The sequence below is a fragment of the Pyxicephalus adspersus genome, chromosome Z (genome assembly GCF_032062135.1).
Source record: "Pyxicephalus adspersus chromosome Z, UCB_Pads_2.0, whole genome shotgun sequence".
Classification (NCBI taxonomy): Eukaryota; Metazoa; Chordata; class Amphibia; order Anura; family Pyxicephalidae; genus Pyxicephalus; species Pyxicephalus adspersus.
This window is the reverse complement of record NC_092871.1, coordinates 80,676,336-80,698,548: the sequence shown is the minus strand read 5'-3', so window position 1 is coordinate 80,698,548 and position 22,213 is coordinate 80,676,336. Positions and strand designations below refer to the sequence as shown.

General features: G+C 41.3%; 1 protein-coding gene across 1 annotated transcript in view; it reads right to left on the bottom strand.

The window, feature by feature from the left end:
• PNCK (pregnancy up-regulated nonubiquitous CaM kinase) overlaps positions 1–15,535 on the bottom strand; it is a 47,220-nt gene extending 31,685 nt beyond the window's left edge. The window contains exons 1-2 of the mRNA XM_072429839.1: positions 15,380–15,535; positions 4,440–4,542 (exon numbers count right to left, since the gene is read on the bottom strand). Of these exons, the coding sequence (XP_072285940.1) occupies positions 4,440–4,516 (77 nt within the window). The 5' untranslated portion in view covers positions 4,517–4,542; positions 15,380–15,535. The remainder of the gene's footprint in view (positions 1–4,439; positions 4,543–15,379) is intronic.
• Between the last annotated feature and the right edge of the window lie 6,678 nt (positions 15,536–22,213).

Genomic DNA, 22,213 nt, shown 5'->3' with positions numbered 1-22,213 from the left:
AGATCAGGAGGTTTATTTACCAAGAGGCTTTCACAGGAGATATTAAAAGCTGCTCTGGTGTGTTTTGCACAACACGAATTTAGCCATAAGCTTAGCATTGTCAGGCTGCTAAAGGAAGGTCATTGCCTACTGCTAATACTGGCAGGATCTCCAAATATTTTGACACAATGATCTGATCGACAATAATATACACATTGATGGACAGAGCTTAATTTTAGCTTTAAAGCATTGCATACATTGCCATGGCACACAGGAATACATAGCCGACCCGTGACAGCTGCCCATGTGTACATAGTTGCACTTATTTCATGCCATTGGGATGTCCTGGTTGTTGCAAGTTTGAACTAAAAGCATACAAAGAGGGCCATGAATTGGTCACCCTTGTATAGCATGTGTGGGCATCACTCCCTGTGCAAGTCAATGATTATGCAAAATATATTGATGAAATTGAGAAGGAGGTCAGAAGCAGGTTAGAATCATCTTGAGGCAACTCAAGAAAATCTCGGAAGCATGTCAAATGCAAGATGAATGCACCTAAAATTAGACCGCTTTTGACCATCTACATGTCCTTTTTTTAACAACTGTGGGGGTAAAATCTCAGCTCCAAGCTCTCCCCTCCAGCAGGTACAGAACACTGCACTCGGGATTATGTCTCTGTCTTTCTGATTACACTCACCTGGCATAGAAGTAAAACAAGAATTCAGTGAGGAGGATTAAAAACAGTGCAATCAAAAGGTAGAAACAAGATCAGGAATTCTGTACTTGTTGGAGTGCATACCTCCCTACTTTTGAAAAACCACTTCAGTGTCCCCAACTCCACATCAGAGTCCCATTTTACATAAGGAGCCCCCTTTATATCAGAGTCATCCTTTTACATTAGAATCTCACATTTACATTAGGAGCAGCCCCCCAAAATTTTGTTAGCACGGACCATTGATAACTGACCCATTTCACTGGCTGCCCACCAATGTACCTCAAGTCGGCAGAGGAGGTCTCCTGCTCTTCTTCATTACTGAGCTCTTAGAGAGGAAGAGAGTCATCTAATGCAGAGCCAGGAAAAAAAACCCAAAGGTAGCAGACCTCCACTCCTTGACCACAAAGTGGCCAGCCTATGGTCATGAGGAGGACTCCGACAGTAGACTCTGTAGACTACAGGACCTGGTTTCAATCAAGACCTCTTCAACCCCTGTCCCTGCATCACTGTTCACCACAATCCTCACTGTATACCATATCATAAGAGACTCTATCACCAACTTGCAGATATAAGTGCTGAAAAATCCAGCATTTCAGATGGCTTCCCTTTTTACATAGGAGACCTCCACTTCAGAATAGAGCCCCCTTTTCATCAGAGTCCACAAATTCACATCAGACTTCCACTTTACATCAGGAGCCCCGCTTTGAATCAGAATCCTACAATACTATTAGGAGCCCCTCAGACTTCTTTAAGCACGGACCCTCAATAGCTGGCCCAATTTCACTGGCTTCTTATTACTATACCCGGAGTTGGTAGATGGGACTCTGATGGAGAACATCATCAAATGCAGAGCCAGGATGAGGAAGCCAATGGTAGAAGATCTTCCCTCCTTGACTGCACAATGGTTGGTGGCCAGAAAATGGTCATGTGGAGACTCTGACAGGCCCTCTAGAGTATGGGACCTGGTTACAACCAAGACCTCTGCAACCCCTGTTCCTGAACCACAGTTGACTTATCACTGTACCCGGAGTTGACAGATAAGGTCATCTTCTACCATCCTCCATTCCTTAGCTCTGATAGAGGACATCATTCAATGCAGAGCCAGGATGAGGAAGCTTATGGTAGAGGTTCTCTTCCCCTAGACTGCAGAACAGGGAGTGGCCAGACCATGGGCATGAGGAGGGCCCAGACAAGCCTTCTAGACTACAGGAGCTGGTCACAACCAAGACCTCTGTAACCCCTGTTCCTGAACCAGAATTGACCACATTCCTCACTGTAAACATCAAAGCCCTCCATACTTCTAGAAGATTTCTGTATGTACCCATGCTGGCCCAGATCCTCCATCTCTACCCTCACCTCCCTTTTATGTAGCTACTGGGAGAGGAGCTTTGAGTCTGCTTGCGGTGTTCACATCACATCCAAGATGGAGGCATGCAAAACAATCTCAGGGTTTTAGAAAATCCACACAAGGTAAACTTTTAAGTAACATGCCAAAACATATAAAATTATGGGAACACAACCAGTTATTTTCCCACAAAAATAAGTTTTAGTGTCCTCTAGTGGGCCCCTGGTGCCCTACATAAAAATGTCACTGTGCAAAGACTGTGCTTTCTGACGGGTCCTCCAATCAAGGTATCCAATCAGACCCTGAGCATGCCAGATCTACCTAACAGCTCAAAAACAAACTAACACTATGGCTGCTGTGAGCAAACTTTTTTTTTTAGAAATGTTGCAGAGTTTTTTATGCATTCAAATAATTGGTTCTTGTAACTCAGCTGACCAGGCTAGGCATCATCCCATAGGTTGTTCTCTGTTTCGGACAATGAGACTGCCATCTTTTCAACCTCAACTACAACGATCTGCCGACTCACACTAAATCAATGGTAACAAGACCATTTATTGTAGTGTGAAAATGCTAAGCAACTGCCTTTTAATTAGCAGAAGCTTTGCCTCACATCTATGTGAGCTCCTTCAGCTGACCATCCCATCTAATAGTCCTGACCACATGTCTGCTGATTGTGAGGCAGTGGCTCAGTGTTGTCACCTGTAACAGGAAGTCCTGGCAGGATAAAAAAAAAAAATATTTTCATAGCTTCACATACATTTTAAGACTACAACTTTTTTTTCAGAATCTCTAATCTGTTTTTTTTTAAATACTCGCTACACGCTGAGTGTTTTTTTATACTAATGGGTCTTTGGCGTGTTTTGCGCGGCGTGTATGTTTCTTGCTGTTGCCAGGGCAACCACTCGTTCCCAGTCACGGATTCTGCTATGTTTGTATTGTGATATAATTGTCATTCCATTCTTGTGATGCTATGCCAAAGGTTATCCTAACACGGGATTTTACATTGCTTATTTTCTTTTCCTTTTTTTAAAACTTGAAAATTCCACTTTAAGGGCCTCAGAGGACTTTGATTCCTGACCGCTGACTGCATCCTCTGAGCAGATGGCTGAAAAGGATTATCAGTAAATGTCACAGCTCTTCTAGAAAAAGGAATATTTCATATGTTTACGTGCAAGTTGTCTCATATTTCATTTATGCATTTTAAATCCAGATATGAAAGTTTTTCTTCTAGTTTTCAAGGAAGGTGGTTGGTGTATGATGCAATCTTTTTTTATGCCCAAAATATTACAGCAAGAAATAGATTTCTCCATTTCCTCACATACTCAGTGTTTCATTTGTACCCCGCTTCCTTTTATTCCTGCCCACCCACAAAAAAAGCCAGCCCCGGAAGAACAGAGGTGCAAGAAAATGAGGGCATTTGGAGCTTGACGATGAGGAACAATCTTACCCTGGGACCGTGTGGTAAATTGGGTAAACTGGTTTTCCAGTCCCGCAGTATCGCTGCAGCTCTGACACACCCAATGCTTAAGTCGTGTCCCGCCTCTTTCTCTTCCTGCCCACTCACAAAAAGACCTGCCCTGGAAGAGCAGGGTGCATTGAAATAAAATGCTGTGCTTTTAGAGTTTGATGATGAACAAATTTACCCAAGACCAGTGTTAGGGTAGAGTAAAATGATTTATTGCCCACAGCCATCACCTTCTCCAGGGCCCCAGTTGATGTCACGGTTGGTTTTAGGCTAGGAAAAATTTGGCAATTTCCCAGGACCCCTACCTTTTCCAGAGCCCCAACTGACAGAATGGTAGGGGTGCAGGCAAAAAGAATGCTGGGAATTTGGGGCATGCCCATCATGAATAATCTTACCCATAGCTGCTGTTGGGGTAGAGTAAACTGGGTGATTGTCTAGAGCCACCACCTTCTCCAAGACCCAAAATGACAGCACTGTTGGTTTTAGGTTAGGGCAAAAAGGAAACATTTCTAGGGACTTTCTCCAGGGCCCCAGCTGACAGAATGTCAGGGGTGAATGGAGCTTGAATGATGTGCATTTGTGGTCCCACCTTCACATGTACCTAGGGCCTAATTTTGAACCTACCTAATCCATCCAACCAATGTGTATCCAATTGGCACATCCTTGCACTACATAGTTATTGGTACATTAGTAAACTGTTTGGCTGAAATATGTGATCTCATTTTTGGTTAACCAGTCGAGAAAATACTGTACAGGTATTTGTACAATTCTATTCAAACATGGCAGAGCGTATTGCCTGATTGTGACATGTGAGATCAGCTTTGGCCTCCTAAGTATTTAATATCTAACACGCCATTCTCCGAGGCTCAAGCCTGAGGACATGTGCCAGACCCACTTATCTAGAAATAAATAGTCTCGTTTCCACAGATACTCACGCTCCCAGCTTCTCCTTGATGTTGTACACCATATTAATGTCTTCAATTTTTTTCTTCCCATTCTTCCCAAGAGGCATGGCTTCAGCTCTGTGTGAATGTCAACCTGGATAAGAAACATGACAAAGAAACCCATTACATCCCAACTGTAAGACCTTAAATATTTCACAACCTTAAAGTACATCAAAAATAACACTCCTCGCATTAAGAATTAAGAAAGAGCAACAAGCATACAATCATACAATACCATAATACACTGCTTGGCAAAAAAAGAATCCTCGAGCCTGTTGGGGCAGTGCTATGATCTGGGGTGTCTGTGGGGGCAGTCATATGATCTGGGGTGTCTGTGGGGGCAGTCATATGATCTGGGGTGTCTGTGGTGGCAGTGATATGATCTGGGGAGTCTGTAGAGGCAGAGATATGATTTGGGGTATCTGTATGGGCAGATCAGGAGAGCCTGTGGGGGCATTGTTATAGTCTGGGGTGGTTGTGGGGGCAGTGTTATGGTCTAGGGTGGTTGTGGGGGCAGTGTTATGATCTGGGGTTGGTTCAGATGGTTAAGTTTGGGTTCAGCGATGGTATATGCCCACAAATGATCCCAGCTGACCCCCCAAATATACTGAATTACCAGGTTTTTCCAATATTTGACTTTTTTCTTCCCTGATGGCACAGGAATATTCCAGGATGACAATGCCAGGATTCATCAGGCTTAAATTGTGGAAGAGTGGTTCAGGGAGACATAATTTTCACAAATTATGTCTCTGGAGGCCAGACCTAAACCCCATTGAGAATTTTTGGGATATGTCGAAGAAATCATCAATACAAGATCTTGGTGAACTTTAAAAAAAAATTAGTATTCATATATGCAGTCAGTCTCTGGTGGTTTCCACTTGTGTATCATGGACGGGAGTGGTTAGTCCACTATTTGAGTTGTAGTTCTCTGCAGCACAATGGGGTGGCTAAAAATGTAGACATTAATGTAGCTTGCTCAGTTTTCTGCAAAGGATATAATATATTTATTGGGACAAAAAGAAAATAAACTAGCAAAAAATGTTAGGTATATAAAGTGTATCTTATGAATAAAATAGTAGAAAAAATAAATGGTAAGGATTTATTGCATTTACTGCTGTTGTTTGCTATTAAGGACCATGTATGCTCTGTACAGACATTCTGCAGAATTATTGTTCTACCAGAATTCAAGCGAAATGATCAACGATTGAAAATCTGAGCTTTAGGCATTTTTGATTTTCACACCTTTAAGTTTGACATCTGCCAAGGCCCGTGAATGGACATCCTTTATCTCTATGATGAGCGGAGGTTCCTGCAGGACTCTGCATGTATGAGCATATGCTGGCACCACAGTGGATACATATTCTGAGCGTGTGTCCTTTAATTCAAATCAATACCAAGCTTCCAAAAACCAATGTTTGCATTGCCAAACCCATCCTGCTGAGAGCCCTGCGCTCTTTAATAATCATATATAGAGAAAAAAAAACACCAATCCCCAATAAGCTCCCCACAATCCACAAGAGATATAATAAAATGTAATTTCATAAACAGGATACATTTCCTTATAAACAGTCCATATCCCACAGATGGACTCCCAGCAATTACATGAAACAAGAATTGGAAAAAACTTAGCAACTTATTAAAAACATCTGCTTATATCACAGACTGATGGTACAAAACATAGCTTTAGACACGTTCTCTGTCTGCACACCACGGGACTTAAATAGAATGTTATATATATCTACAAAAAGCACTCCCTGTCTAATTTAATAAGGTAATCATAGATACCAAATGACCGACCCCAAGTACCGTTCCTATTATAAAAAATTTTAGTACTGCACTATTAGTTTGTGGGTCCAATTCCACAGATGGGATTTTTTTATAAACAAACCTTTTCTTTAATTTCTACCCAATTACTTCTGTGTGTCATTTAAAAGTTGGCCATACGCAAACTACCATTCTGTTTTCTATTCAGAAACGATCAAGAGTTGTGATGGCCACTAGCCTCTGGCATTCTCGCGACAATTTCCCCAGACTTCCAATGTTTCTGTGAAATTTTGGCAAACCAATTTCGCCATCAGAAGATCAAGGAAATTATAAGAGGAGGATTCACAGGATTCCCTGGGAATCCTCCTGTTTGCAATACCTGGGGCACTAGAGGTTATTTAACCTGTAAAACCGGGGATCGCACACTGTTCTCGCACACTGTCCACGGCCGCATTTATTGAGAAGATCCCTGGGCACTGGAGGTTAATTAACCTCTACTCCTGGGGATCACACACTGTTCTCAATGAATGCAGCCACGGCCGCTTTCATTGAGAACAGTGTGTGAACTGCAGTGGAACTGCGGAAGAGTTTCTCTTGCAGCCCTGGGAATCCTGTTTGCGATCCCCGGCACTAGAGGTAATAGGGACAAGTATCCCCATTCAAAACCTCTAGTGCTCTCTGATTGGCTGAGGAAAGCTTTGCTAGGCTCATTGGAACCTAAGAAGACCATCATTATTCATTTCAGAAAACTATACTGGATCTCATATTTATGAAGCTGACGTGTCCTGGATAAACAGTATAAGGGTAGAATTTCTGTGACTAAGCCGTGCTTAGACAGTGCAACACCAATGAATTTGGAGGACCCCAAGAGGTTCCTCAAGCCGAAAGTGATTAATGGCCATGATTGGTTATCTAAAACTTCCTGAATTTCATTTTCTTATAATTGTGCTGACACTTTTTATCATCAGGCTTCTTCCTTGCTGTTCAAACAAATCTTTCAAATCTTTGATTGGACAGCATGATGAGAAAGAGTGTCAGTACACTTGGAGAAAAGATATGTGGATTTAACATATATAACTCAAATAGCTCTGCATATATGGTGGACAAATATAGATAAATAAATTTGAATGGAACATTCAGAAGAATGACAATTGAAAATAATAGACCAATAGCTGAGAAATAAAGTGCTGCTGTCCTCACCACCCAGTGTGGGTGGGATCCTGCGTACTACAAACATCAGATGTCCCTGTTCTGTTTCCTGAAGGAGCGAATTAGTCAGTGAAACGCGTCGACATCCACAGGGGGCACCCATCTTTAGGGTGACCCTAACAGTAACATCTATTATGATGTTTGGTTTGCACGTTTTATTTTTAATTAAGTTTTAGTTGTAAGTGATTTTATTGGTATTTATTAAAGCATAATATTATTATTAATAAAATAAATATTATAATATCATTATTAATTAGCAAATATTTGTGACCTAAATTCAATTGGCCTTTAAAGTCCCAATTGAAAATGAAATCTTTTTTGATTTTGATGTATATCCTGTTCTAGTAGGGATGTGGCCCGGATATGTCAAATAGGGTGGATAACACACTATCATGGTTAAATACAAAAGTAGTCCAATCCCAAGCCTCCTTGTCCCCAGACTTCCTTGTCGCCATCTTCCTTGCCCCTGGTTTCCTTGTCATTAGCAACCTTGTCTTTGGCTACATTGTCGTCAGCTTCCTTGTCCGTGAGAACCTTGGCCTTGCCTTCCTTGTCCTCTGCCTCCTTGTCCTTGGCTACCACGTGCTCAGATTCCTTGTACTTGGCAGCCTTGGCGTCTTTGTCCTCCACCTCCTTGTCCTTGGCTATCCTGTCCTCAGCTTCTTTGTCCTTGGCAATCTTGGCCTTGGCTTCTTGTTCTTGGCTTCCTTGTCCTCCAGCTCATTGGCTTCCTAGTCCTTGGCTTCTTTGTCTACAACTTTCTTGTCCTTGGCAACCTAGACCTTGGATTTTTTGCCTTCCACTGACTTCCATACATCTGGTTTCCCCCTACATCTCCTACTGCATTCTGTAATATAAAGAGAATATTGAGGTGTCTTTGAGCAGACCGTGACTGCCAGCTTGGCCTCTACTTCTGTAGGTAGAGTGAGGCAATATGGTGGCACCCAACTGGGGACAAACTGGTTTGAAGGGATAGGCTGAGGTACAGGTTTTAGTACAAGTGGGTTGCTCATTGGTTTCATGGCTCATGTATGTTGGTGGTTTCAGGAAACGTTGGTCAACAAAGGGATTACTTGAAAGCTGAACTGCCGGCTAACACCTGAATACATATAAAGAGACTGTTAAACCTGCCAAAATTTTTGTCCATCTAGTCCCAGGATGTAGCAGCAGAGGAGACCTGACCCTGCAGAAGTTTAAAATTGTTTGTAGGTCTGCTCCCCTTCTCTTATTTTCCTGGTTGGAAGATGTCCAGTATTACTTAGCCCCTCTCTACTTCTATTCTGCATGTACGGTCTATATGCCTGGAGTTCAGCTTTAAGCAACCCATACTAAAAATTCTTCACCACGGGCTTTCAGTAAGTAATTTAGTTCTATGTTTCCAAACATCAAACTTTTCAGTCTCCCCTGACAGTCTGTGAAGATACAAGGCCATTGTGCTCCATCACTGCCTTCCATCAGACGTTGTCAAGCACAGCAGAGTGTCACCACCGATAATGTACCTGTCGAAGCAGCTGTGTTCTGCATCAGGTACATACCTCGGGATGGCGAGAACCCCCTTCAAATTGTCTGCATTTAATGAATGGGTCCTGGTGAAGCTCCATCATTTATCACTGTCATTCGCTCCCAGATGAGAATTCTAGCATCCGTCTCCAAAAGAATGCAAGGGAAAAACATTGAGTCTTATTTATTATATTCGGTAATGAATTTTCTCCTCGGTGACAGTTTGTTTTAATGCAATGAAAAATGTCATCACATTACTGTAATATGGAATTTACACGGAACAGTACAAATTAAGGAAGGGGGCACCACCCACAAAAAGTCTATCTGTGTTGGGACAATCAAAAAAAGTTTCAGTTGTCACCTAAGGCATTTTGGTCATTAAACTCTCAATATATTCCTTTTTAGGAATCCACTAGAGGGATGTACAGATAGTTCACCTAGTGATCCAGGAACAAATAATGAGAAATTAGTAGCTTGTGGGTGCTGCAACATTAAACTTCAAAGCAGAGATTTGCTCTGCAATACCTATTTCAGCCACTAGATGTCATTGGTTTGATGGGCTGTGACTGGACTGTGATATGAGAAGCAGTACAGTCATGAGCTGGCTCTGCTTTCTCTTCATACCAGTATTCCTAGAACATAAATAAATGGGGCTTGTATTTGTTGCAATAGTCAATGCAAAGATTTCCTGCTAAATGCTTTTTTCAGACACAGGATGCTTTCAGTCGAATGGAGAGAGAGGGAGGGAGGGAGAGAAAGAGAGAGAGAGGAAGAAATATAGAGAGAGAGAAAGAAAGAGAGAGGCATTTACAGCCCCCTCTTGTTCACAGTCCTCCACGCCGTCTGCACAATCTGAGTCAAATAATTTCCGAGTTTCCCGGACCTGAATGATAAAAATATAACGGCCTGGCATTCCAGAAGACAAATGAGCAGCAGCACCAGACAGCAGCTTATGGCTAACTAGCAGTGCTCGCTGTATGTTTGTTCTGAAGCTGCACAAAGGAAAGTAAAATGCGTGACTGTGCTATGAAATGAAGACCTGGAGATGGGTAAAAACCCAGCATTAAATTCTAGCTGTCATGGAACCATTTGTCTGTCATGGCAGAGCACTATGGGAAATGCAGCACAAGATTTATGCTCGCCCTATGGTGGGGTATGTGCATGGTAAAGAGAACCTATACTACTAACCTGTGCTAACCAAGGTGCATTAGTGCACTGCATTGCATTTTTTTCTGAATGTAAACACAAAGCACCTGATGATGAATACCATTACAATGCATTGGTTTGGAAAAAAAAAACCTTTGTTCAATGTCTTAATTGCCATAAACTGTCAAAAGTTAGGAGCTAAAAGGTGTAATATGTTCACAGTTCTCACCTCAATGCTCAATTGGAGACCAGCAATCTAATGGTCACTCAATGGGGCTCCATGACAAAGTCAATGAGGATCCCTCAAATTGCTCACAGCTGGTGTGCAGACCCAGGAGCTCAAGTTTGGAGATCTGACTAAACTGAAGTAATTTCATTCTGCAGCATTCACCAAATCCCGAAGCTTATATGGATTGGTGTTTTTTGTATTAAGGTTGCTAATATAGAAGCCATCAACACAAAGCTGACTTCCAGCTGTGAAATCTCATTGATATCCTCTGCACTCAACATCTCACCAGCTTGAAACTGATAGCATAAAAATGAGGTCACATAAGGTTTCCATATCTGTATGATAGCACTCAAGAGGCATGTGATGGTTCCACAGAAGGGCCAAGAATGCATTTTTATGTGGAAAGACATAGGGGTTAGCGGGAGGAACCTCAGGAGACATTGGGCATCTAATACATCCAGTGTCAGATATAAATGGTAGCTTTAAGCTATGCAAAAGATAGAGAGTTGGAGTCACCACCTGCACAATGCTCCTGATTAACTTCTTTTAGCTAGGAAAAGGGTCCCTTTAATTCACTGATCTGGGTATGTGGATTGTTTTACTTTTCTGCTATGTGTATTAGATATATATATATGTATACAGATATTTTTAAAACCATTTAGTAGACAGGGTCCTTGTAAGTCCAATTAGAGCACCACCTAGTCATTGGGGATCCATTTCCATCCCACCCTGCCTGCCATTTGCTTGCCCCTTGTCACCATTGTCACCATTGTCACTGCTTCCCATATGGAAAACAACATAGGGAAGTGCGATGTAATAGCCAAAGCTACCTGTTACAGCACCAAGCAGTTGGTTGAAGGTAGCAATGCCCTATGGAGGGCTCAAAGCGCTTGACTGGCATTGGTTCTTCTTGAAGACTCAAAAAAATGTTCTCATTTACAATTGTCAATACAAGGGTCTCTGCCCACCCAGCCCTAGATTTTTTGCACCATGGCAGATAGTGGTCACTGGTAAAGCCACATACAGACACAGAATGTTACTGCCTGAGACGGTCCAACAACATCTCATGGCAATCCACTGTGCTGGATCCCAAAACAACCGTTGGCAAATGCCTGCAGTTATTTCCTAATGGAGAGGACACAACAGGATGCCTTCCTCTCCATGGAAGAGAACAATGCTTTCTGCATAGCATTTATTGTATCTTCACTAAATTTCATCCAGCTTATGGATCAGCAATCATTTCTAGCAACAATTAATCAGCGTGTGTACCTAGCTTAAGCCCTAAACAAAAAACAAAACAAAAACAAGGACACACAATGGGGTGGCAATGCTCCATAAGCTGGATGAACCTGTATATCATTGCCAAGGGAAAGCAGTTACTGGCAAGATCACAAAAAGATGGTCACTTTTATCCGATAGCAATTATTTAAATAAAAAGGCCATCTTGTTTTTAAAATTTTTATTGAGTGGTTGTAAAAATTTGGTTTCTGTTTTTTTTGGGGATAGGGTGAGGGAGTTTATGACACTATGAGCACTGCAACTTTTGTTTAAAAGTATGTGGCCCTCTCCATCACTTTATATCCATCACTCCTCATCTCCATCTCTCTTCCTCACCTCTATAACCCTTTCCCATCTTCATCACCCTTTTCATTGCTCTGTCCCCCTCACTTCATCCTCATTCTCATCAGCCCTCTCCATCACCCCTAGTCTCCATCTCCCTTCTTTGTCCCATCACCCCAGCCTCTCTATCACCCTACCTAATCTTCATCACCCCTTTTCATTGCCATTACACCTCCTCATCTCTACCATCTCTCCTCATCTCGATCATCCCTCCTGGTCTCCATTACCCTTCTCATCTGTACTTCAACCCTCCTCATCTTCTCCATCACCCTTTCTCATCGCCATTACCCCACCTTGTCGCCATCATCTATCATCATCTCCATCACTCATCCTCTTCTCCATCACCCCTCCTCATCTCCATCATCTCTCCTTATCCCCATCACCTCCCCACCACATTCCCCATCACCTCTCCTCATCTCCATCATCCTTCTTCATCTTCATCATCATCACATTTCCCCCATCTCAATCACCCTTCCTTGTGTCTATCACCCCTCCTTGTCTCCATGATCCCTCCCAATCTTTATCACCCCTCTTTTTTTCTATCACCCCTCCTTGTTTCCATTATACTTCCTCCTCTCCATCACCACTTTTTTACTGCCGTCACTACTCCTCATCTCCATCACAGCTCCTTATCTCCATCAACACTCCTCATCCTCACCATGCCTCCTCATATCCATCACCCCTCCCTGTCTCCAGCACCCCTCATTATTTGTTTTACCTCCCTTCGTCTCCATCATCCTTCCTCCTCCCAATCACCCCTTCTCATCTCCTTCACCCCTTTTCACTGCTGTCAGCCCTCCTCATCTCCATCACCTCTCTTCATCATCCCTCCTCATCCCCATCACCCTTTCCCATCTCCATCACTCCTCCTTGTTTCTTTGACCCCTCTTCATCTCTATCATCTTTCCGCATCTCCATCACTCATTCCTCATCTCCTTCATCTCTCCTCGTCTCCATCCCTCCTCCTTTTTAACAAGCAGAAGAAGGTATTTTTTGCACTTATCAAACAGATATTGAAAAAATAAAAATTTTAATAATATATTAAAGCAAACAAAGGGAACAAACAACAGATGCTCATTGTCAGGATTTTTATACACTTTTAAGGCAGCTTTTCTCAACCTTTTATACATGGAAGATCCCCTTCTACAATTATACCCTAACCACAGCTCACAGTATATTAGTGTGGGGGTCAGTGGGAAGAATTCCTTTTACATTGCTGGCCAGTGGGAAGAATGCCACCCTTACATTTAGCCAATAAGATCATTGGTGTCAGTTAGACTGACCTGAAAGGCACAAACTGCTCATTTCCCTTGTAACATCTGGAGGAACTCTGGTGGAGAAACTCTGGTGTAATGGCTAGTACATAAACCTGGCCGTAGTCAAGATCCTAACCGATGGAGACCGATTGGAAATGAATGGGGTCAGTAGTCAGCAGCTGAGGACTACCCGCCTTCAAATATTCCAACACTGGTCTGGCAGGGTTCCAGCTCCTGGGAGCCAACTGCCTGCCAGAAAGAGGTCCAGATACATAAATACATTAAGTTACTTTATGTGGATTGCTTTCTGAACTGAATGGATTTGTAGATGAAAAATTATGTCTAATTTTTTAAATAATATTTAGCATAATAAATAAGGATATTCTGGATCTTTAGTTTAAAAAATAATTTGAACTGCTCTAAAATATTTTTAATTGATAATAGTAAACATTGTAACATATTTAGGGTTTAGTTAATAATAATAAATATCCATAATAAAAAATATTTTGGAATATTAAGAATGGAACTCCATTGGAAAAATTAGAATAACATTAATGATGTCGATGAATGAATTAAACTATAATATCTGCAGGAAGTAACCAATGCTCTGTATCAGTGTTTCTTGACCTTTTGAACATGGGAGAACCCTTGAAATAACTTTCAGCCCTGGGGGAACCCCTTCTGTGATTAATAAATCCACAGCACAGTATATTAGTGTGGTGGTCAGTGGGAAGAATTCTTCTTACATTGCTGGCCAGTGAGAAAAATGTCACCCTTACAGATAGGCAAAAAGTTTAGTTAAATTGACCTGACAAATTGACAAATTGCTCATTGCTCAAGGAACCCCTAGCAATCTCTGGGGGAACCCCGGATAGGATATACTGCTCTTTATTGTATTTCCCCTCCAAGTGAGTATTGGGATAGTTTGTGTCTTAATTTTAGCTGTGTCGGAAATCAAGTTCTTAAGTATACAGCTACTGCCATTGCCCACATTTTGGTTTAAGCGCCAATTCCCATCTCTGATGCAGGACATATTTACTGCTGCAGGTAATCTCTACAGTCCAAAATGACTGCACATCTATCCAGGTTGTTCAGACTACTGCGATGCAACAAAAAAAAAACTTCCAGCTTTTCTGCAGTAAGATTTGTCACAGGGGTTCATGCAATGGACATAACATTATGCATTAACTTTTTTTTTTTTTTGCAGACCCCCACCTTCTTCAAACAAAAAAGAAATACTGCATTTGGTCAAGATGTTTGAAAACACACCCTTTAAAAACCTGCACTACTGCATGTGCATGGATGTGAAGTGGTCCCCTAGATTGAGGCATAAATGAGGTCACCCTGAAAGTCAACCATAGATGTATAGCTACATCCATCAAAATCCACTTACAGATATCTTGTGACCAAAATTTGACACCACCTTGCATATGTGTTACACCACCTCTATATGTATATATATATATATATATATATATATATATATATATATATATATATATAGCAGCCGTCAAAAGTTAGATCACAGTTAACCATGAAAAATACCCGAATTTATCTAATAATATATTATCTAATAAAGCATATATGAAGCCACCCCTTAGGAATTTCAAGTTTAATACGTACAGATCAAATCCTAATCTGGATCAGACTTTAGCTTTCAAACATTGGAATTTACCTGCAATCTTTCCTATAATGAAACCCATGCCTTTTTAAAATGAACCCTTCGTGTCTCATGGCACATGCCAGCGGCAGGTAAAACCACATCAACTTTCTAGGCTGAGCTCCGCCACCGAAGCCTGTGTGCCCAGCATGCGAAATCCCAAACTAATGAGCGAGCCAGGCGGGCATCCCATCCTCATAACTAAGCAAGTGTTGCGTGCAGCACCCTGCTACAACTTAAACGAAGGCGCAGACCAACTCTCCAAGCCGCCAACCCCCACCATTTCCCATCTTCTGTCAAAGGAATTTATATATATCAATGATCCGTGCGAAAATGCACGATCTTGAATCTAATGAGTTTTGGGAGGGGTCACCGGTTTGCCATCCTAATGAATTTATTTGGAATTGAGGAATGCTGTTGGCAAAGGGTTACGCTCCTGGGAAAATTACAGGGGGAAAAAATATCGCCAGGGATCCTGCGTGTAGGTAATCAATAAAATGAGCCAATAAAAAAAAATATATTGTTGTGCTTTAAATTGGAGACTCACCTGGCTGTGATCAATAGTGCATTAGCCTGGTCCGCCTGGAGGAAAGCTTCTCTTCTAAAGTGATGCAGCGCTGTGTGACTGTGTGAACATATTCCATGCTATTTAAAACATTCTCATCCCCTACAGTCCAGGCCAGCAAACTGTAGCTCTCTCTCTCCCTGTTAGCGCTCTCTCCCTTCCTATCATCTGTTCTCCCCACCCCTTTATCATCCATCTCCCTTAAAGGGGTCCAACCTTATAAGGATATTGCTGAAAAATGTCTGCAGATCACCGGTTGCTGCCAGTAGCCCTGGGAAGGATTCACAGAAGATGAAAAATTCTATTGCATGAATGAAAACAGGGGATACATTAAGAATGCGACACACTGGTGATCAGGAAAAGTGGGAAATTAAAGGACTCCTATGGGGGAATACAAAATTCTCGTAATCATATGTGGATAACGTTATTCATGATATACTTTTTTTTTTATATTATATTTTATATATATATATATATATATATATATATTATGTTATATTTTGCTATATTCCAATTACCATGCAGATGAAGCAGGTACAGCTGGGACAAACCTGGTGGGGGTGCATGCAATGGGCAGAATTTTTGTTCTGTAACTTTTTTTTTTTTTAAGAAAAATAGTTCCTGTGGGTTTTTGGAAAAAGTGCATGTGTGGAATGAGTGACGCATTAGGCTGCTGCAATAGAAAACAATGCAAATAGCTGGTCCCTTGCACCAGAAGAGGCAGACTGCACCAAGGGTAACACATTTGCATGTGGTTGCGGCTGTGGTCGCAGCCACAGTGTAGTTCTTTTGAAACTGCATGGCCCTAGAGTGATATGTCACCTTCTGGAACTGTGCCATGATCTGCCACACCCACATGCACCTGTTGGCAAAAAATGGTTCCAAACCACCCCCATTAACTTGAATTGGAGCACTTGGGACCGGGGTTAGGTTTACAGCATATTGCCGCAGGTCTGAAATAGCCTAAAAAAAGCCATGAAGAAGACAAAATATGCACCTGGGAACGGCAAACTTGCACTACAGGTAACACATTTACACACAGCTGGGGCTGTGGTGTAGTTTTTCCAAAAGCAACCACAAGGTCAAAAGATTCTGAAATGGCCTCCAAAATGCATCAAGAACCCAATATGTTTTTTTATTATAACAATATTCATGTAACAAGTCCATATTTCCCATATGCCTCTGCAAAGGAAATGCATGTTAGCTGCAAGCAGAGGCACTGATAATGTGCGTTGCATTTTAATGCAAAAGTGATATTAAGAAAGATGGGATAACATTGTATTGTGTAATTTAGGAAAATTCTGGAGGTGGTCACTATTCATGTATAACTGCTATTAGCCAGCTTGACATGGTTGTCAGACCTCTTCTTCAGATCATTTTTGATTTGATATTCTTCATCCAAAATAAGGAATATGTGTATAATAAAGTATCTGCAGATAAACCCCAGCTTTTATCACAATTGTAATGTTTGCAATAGTTCAAAGTAAACAAAAAATGAACAAAGGGTCTGAGTTGGCCACATTGCAGGTTCATAGACCTTTTAGAAGTTTCTGCTTTGGCTACTGCGGTTGCTAGAGTGAGATCTGTAAATTGTCCCCAAACTATTCTTGGAACTTCTGATATACAGTAAATCCCACTTGAGTCTCCGAGGCAACAAGTGATTAAGCAACAAGTGCTGTCAGCACCTCGGAAACTACTGCAAGAGAATGTAGTGGCAGCAATCCATCACAAAACGGCTTCTGATTTCTAACCTGCACTTGAAGTCGGGGGACATTTAAACGATATCCATGGAATTCAACATTGACAAGGGCCAAATTGTGATGGATGAATGATGGGTCAGAGCTTCTCCAAAATTGCAGGTCTTGTTCACAGTATTCAGTGGTTAGTACTTACCAAAAATGTTCTAAGCAAGGACAACTGGTGAATCACCAACAAGGTCATGGACACCTAAGGCTTTTTAATGTAGGAGGAGTAAAGGCTAACCCATCTGGTCGAATCCTCCAAATGTGCTAGGGCCAAACAAATCTTTGAAAAACGTAGTGCTGGCCATGAAAGAAAGGTTTAAGAACACACAGTGCAAGGTATACGGGACCACATAGTCCATGCGGACTACTGTCTACCACTAAAAGTGTGAACATGAGCATCGGAACTGGAAAATAGAGCAATGGAAGATAGTGACCTGATCTGATGAGTCTTTTAGATTATCTGGATGGCCAGGTACATGTGTGTCCTTTACCTGAAAAAGAAAAGGTATCAGGATGCACTATGATATGAAGGCAGACCACCAAGAGCTTGAAGGATCTCCTGCCAGATACCACTGAACACCTTCAGGGGTCTTAAGGAATTTATGCCTCAATGAGTTAGATTCTTTTGGCAGTACATGGGGGACCTACACAATATTCGGCAGGTGGTTCTTTTGTTTTGGCCGATCCATGTAAAATTCTACAGGGAGGGTTCTCAAAGGATTGGAGGTGCCTTATCGAGGTGATGAGCACCAAGCTTGGTAACAGGCAAGTCAGTTGTAGCACAAACTGGTAAAAATTTAATGATGACCATGAAAGAAAAGTGTCAGAGCATCACAGCTTGCTGCATATAAAATTGTGTAGCCTCACAAAACTCCACATGATTCAGCCCTGTCTACCACCAAAAGCACCTACATAGGCATGAGAGTATCAGAACTTCATCAAGTGATTGAAAATGGTGGCCTAGTCTGATGAGTCATGTCTTCTTTTAGATCATATGGATTGTTGGGTGCAAAAAAAATAAATTGATGGCAGCATAAACTATAGAAAAAAGACAGACCGGAGGAGGCAGCATAACTTGAAAGATCTGCTGATAACATCTTGGTGTCAGATACCACAGGAGACCATTAGAGGTTTTGTGGTTACATAGGTTGAAAAGGACATAAGTCCATCAAGTTCAACCACTAGGAAAAAAAAGCTACTACAAACCAGCATATCCCAGATAAAACCCCACAGATATAGTTGATGGAAGCCAACACCTTGTGGTGTCCATCACCGGACATATCAGAGCTTTTGGAGGAATATAGCGTACCTACACAATAGTAAGTGGTTTTGTTGTTTTGGTTGATTAATGTAAGCTAATATTTAGGGTTAATCTAACAAATCAAAAGTAACAATCTCCTATGTGATCATATTTCACAATTTTCAATCAACACTCTTTTTCTAGATCTCTTAAAAATGCTTCACATGTTGGACAGAAAACAAATGGCAGCTGAACATGGATCTCATTGAACATGCTGTAGGAATATCTCCATGACTGGATATGAGCTAAAGGAATTGTTTGTACAGACATTCACTCTACGTCAATGACGATAAATTTAAGGACTTGACAGTCATTGTTTTCTTTGTCTAACATGCAGGTAGAGCACGCATCGCATAAAGATTACCTACTGTAAAGCATTTCTGAAGATGTTCTTCACCTTCCCTGTGTTGCTTTTTTGGATACACCATAACCTACTGAGATAATTTTATATTTCTAAAGGAAAATGCAATCAATTTTAGCCTTTTGATGTGTTGTGAATTCAAATGTGATGGCACCCCCTTGCCCAGCCAGAAGATGGCGTGTTCCCATCTGATGACACTAGGCATGTTCGGGGCAATTAATGCTTCAAGCAAGGGATTGCCCCAGGGAGCAAAAGACTCCCTAGAGTTGTAACTCTAACAGTCCTCTACTTTCAAGTTCCATGTTTTCATTTTCTATTATACAGTTGCTGTATATTGTGATATGGCAGGACTTTATATGTGGTTTAATTTAGGGGAAGCATGCGTGGTAGCCAAGGGTTGAGTAATGGCAGCTATCATTTTGTTCTCGATACAGGTTAAGAACATACTAGGTGGAAATGTCTGAAACCCACATTGGGGAGATTTTCCTTTACTTCCTGTTCCTGTGACACAGAAGGAAAGATAAAGAGGGAAGGTAGATGAAAGCACTAACATCCAACCCAACAAGAGTATCACCTGCCTGGATATAATTGCACTATTGCTTAAACAAACTTAAGTAAAAATGCTGCTTTCTGCCCTCCTGCTCTGTGTTGGCATAGCAGAGTAGCAGCCAAACCCCTTTGTTACATGTCTTCATATAGACAGGTAGACAGAAGAGCAGAAGGTCTATTTTTTATTTTTTATTAGGTATATTGGGTTTTTCTGGTTTGCCAAAAAAAATGTTGCGAATAAAACCTTTTTATCTCAGTTGAAATATGTTTTCTGCCCTCCTATTCAGTGCTCTGTGCTGGCATAGCAGAGTAACAGCCACACCCCTGATTAGGTTGTCCTTACACTGACTGATATTGTGCAAGAGATGGGGTGTACATTATCAGGTATGTTATTGAATGCAGAATATTGGGTGAACTGGATATTTTTTTTGGTCTGCAGAGTTTGTGCTGTGAAAAAAATGTCTTTGTAGAAATGTTTCTTTCTGTCCGCCCTCTCCTTTGTTCTGTGCTGGCATAGCAAAGTAACAGCTCTACCCCTCATTAAGTGTCCTCAAACAGACTGGTATGGAGGAGGAGAGTGGGCGCGCATGACCAGGTCAGTCATTAATCCTCCAATCGACAAATTTATGTATTTTCATGTCCACACCTATTCTTTTTTTCATCTCTGGAGGCAGCCATGGTTGTCACACATGCTTCCAACATTTCTGCCTGTGTTTATTGCCATTGCATGTTGGATTGCTAATTTTACAATAAATATTACCTTAAGAGTGCCCTATTCCTAATTTTGTAATAAATACTAAAGGAGTAGTTCAGTATTACAACTGAAAGTCCAGATTTAAAAAAACTCCAAAGTTCGAGGCGCTGGTGCGTAATGAGATTTTCGGGGTGACCATTGGATGCCATCTGCTAGATATGTGCTATTCTGTTGATGTCTCGGGAAGACCCCCTGCATGTACACAGATGCTTGTGTCACCCGCAGCTATAAGCCCTCTGCAGGCGGGTTCTGCACACACACCGAGCCTTGGCACAGCTGCAATTTGCCAGCAGCAACTTTATATCTTGGCGTTGATCAAAAAAAAAGGGCACCAGTCTCCATACAATGCAGATGATGTTTATTAAATAAGGCTAAAGTCTACCCTGATATAAAAGACACAAATTATTTTAATTTATTTATTATTTTTTAAATGCAAACAGTCTCAGTACTTATTCTAAACTAGTATTAGTCCCTGGGATAGGTAGAAGGCTGCAATCAGATCATGTGCTGACAACAAGTATGCTGGTAGGATGGTAGAGCGGAATGACAGAGAGATAAGCTCTGGAGCTGCTTCTCAGTTCACTGCCCAATTACAGTCTGGGGTTGGTCTGCGCTCATTGGAAGTTGATTGAATAATGCTTCTGAGGACATCTAGTGGTGAAAAAGAAGTACTGCAAAACAGAACTGAGTATTCCAACTAAACTAAACTCCCTATTCAAACTATAGTTTAATAGACCATAATGTTTTATCTTGCTATTTTTGGTGAAAGTGTACAAGCTACTCAATAACTGATAGCTTCACAAATCCCATTGTTCGAGGTAAATTCAATTCAGCTGATTTTTTTCTAATTATTTTAGGTTGCCTGCTGTGTACATAGACAAGGGGCTCACCACCACTAAAGATTGTATACAAAAAGCAGTAAATATTTTCATTGGCTGGTGGTCATAAGGGGGTGGGACAAGGGGGTGGGCTAGGTAAACTTGAATTCAGCTTGGGCTTTGTTGCCTATTCCTGTTATATGCTCAGCTCTGCCGTACTGCAAGACGTTGATACCCAACCGCATTCTGATAATTATACTGCTTGCATTTAGGTTGCCCTGTCTTTGAAAAAAAATGCAACCCCCTCTGGATGATCTGGGTATATTGCAAAGATTTTAACAAACTTTGTTGCAGATTCATTCTATAGAATGCTAATTCCCTGGATCTAAAGCTTCATGGGGTTCAAGTTGTGGGGCAATTATCTGACCACTTGAGCTGCTAATTCATTCAGAATCAGAAGTTATCCCCAGGATCAGAACACTAATCAGGCAAGCAGTATTTTGTAGAATAAGGTCATTAATGGCAGCTTGCATAATCTCTCAGTGATAGGTTCACTTTGAATACAGAGCTGCAATAATTGGTATTACCCAGATCTGCCTGAGATTCAGGTTAAATTTTGACGAAACCCTCCAGTGTTGACTTCTCATCCCTATAAAGAACCATGAGCTAAACTCTGAAAAGGGTGGAAACAATATACTGGGATCTTCAACTCAGTTCCTAATGGCCAAGATTCCAACACATTTTTGGACAATAAGGGTAAGGAATGGTTTAAGGAGTCAGAAAATGACTCCGGTCTGTATGTGAACCTTGGAGTTCAGGGCCCCTGCACCATACGAAGGTTCCATGAAGACTTGCAAAGCATATACTAAGACCATGAGAATTTGGGAAGCACTGGACAATATCATCAATATTGAAATTTTCTGGCACCATCTAATGGCTTTGGGGACACTATACTCTTCACATCAGTTTGGGAGTTCATATCAGCTTCGTCCCCTTTGCTTCTGTTCCACACACACGCCATGTACCAATAAACTGTTCTGGTATTACAAAAAGAAAAAATATGCTATGAACAGGACCCAGCACTCCTTTTTGAATGGCTGCCTCCTTGTTAAAAGGGAATATTAGATAACTGGTATTTATAGATAACTTCCGTTCAGCACTTGTTGAGTTATTTGATATTTGACCACCTACATCACCTGAAGAAGCAAATGTTTCAAAATGTGTCAGACTTTAAGGATAGATTTTCATTGTTGTATCAATATACATTCATGTAGCTGTCTGCTAATATC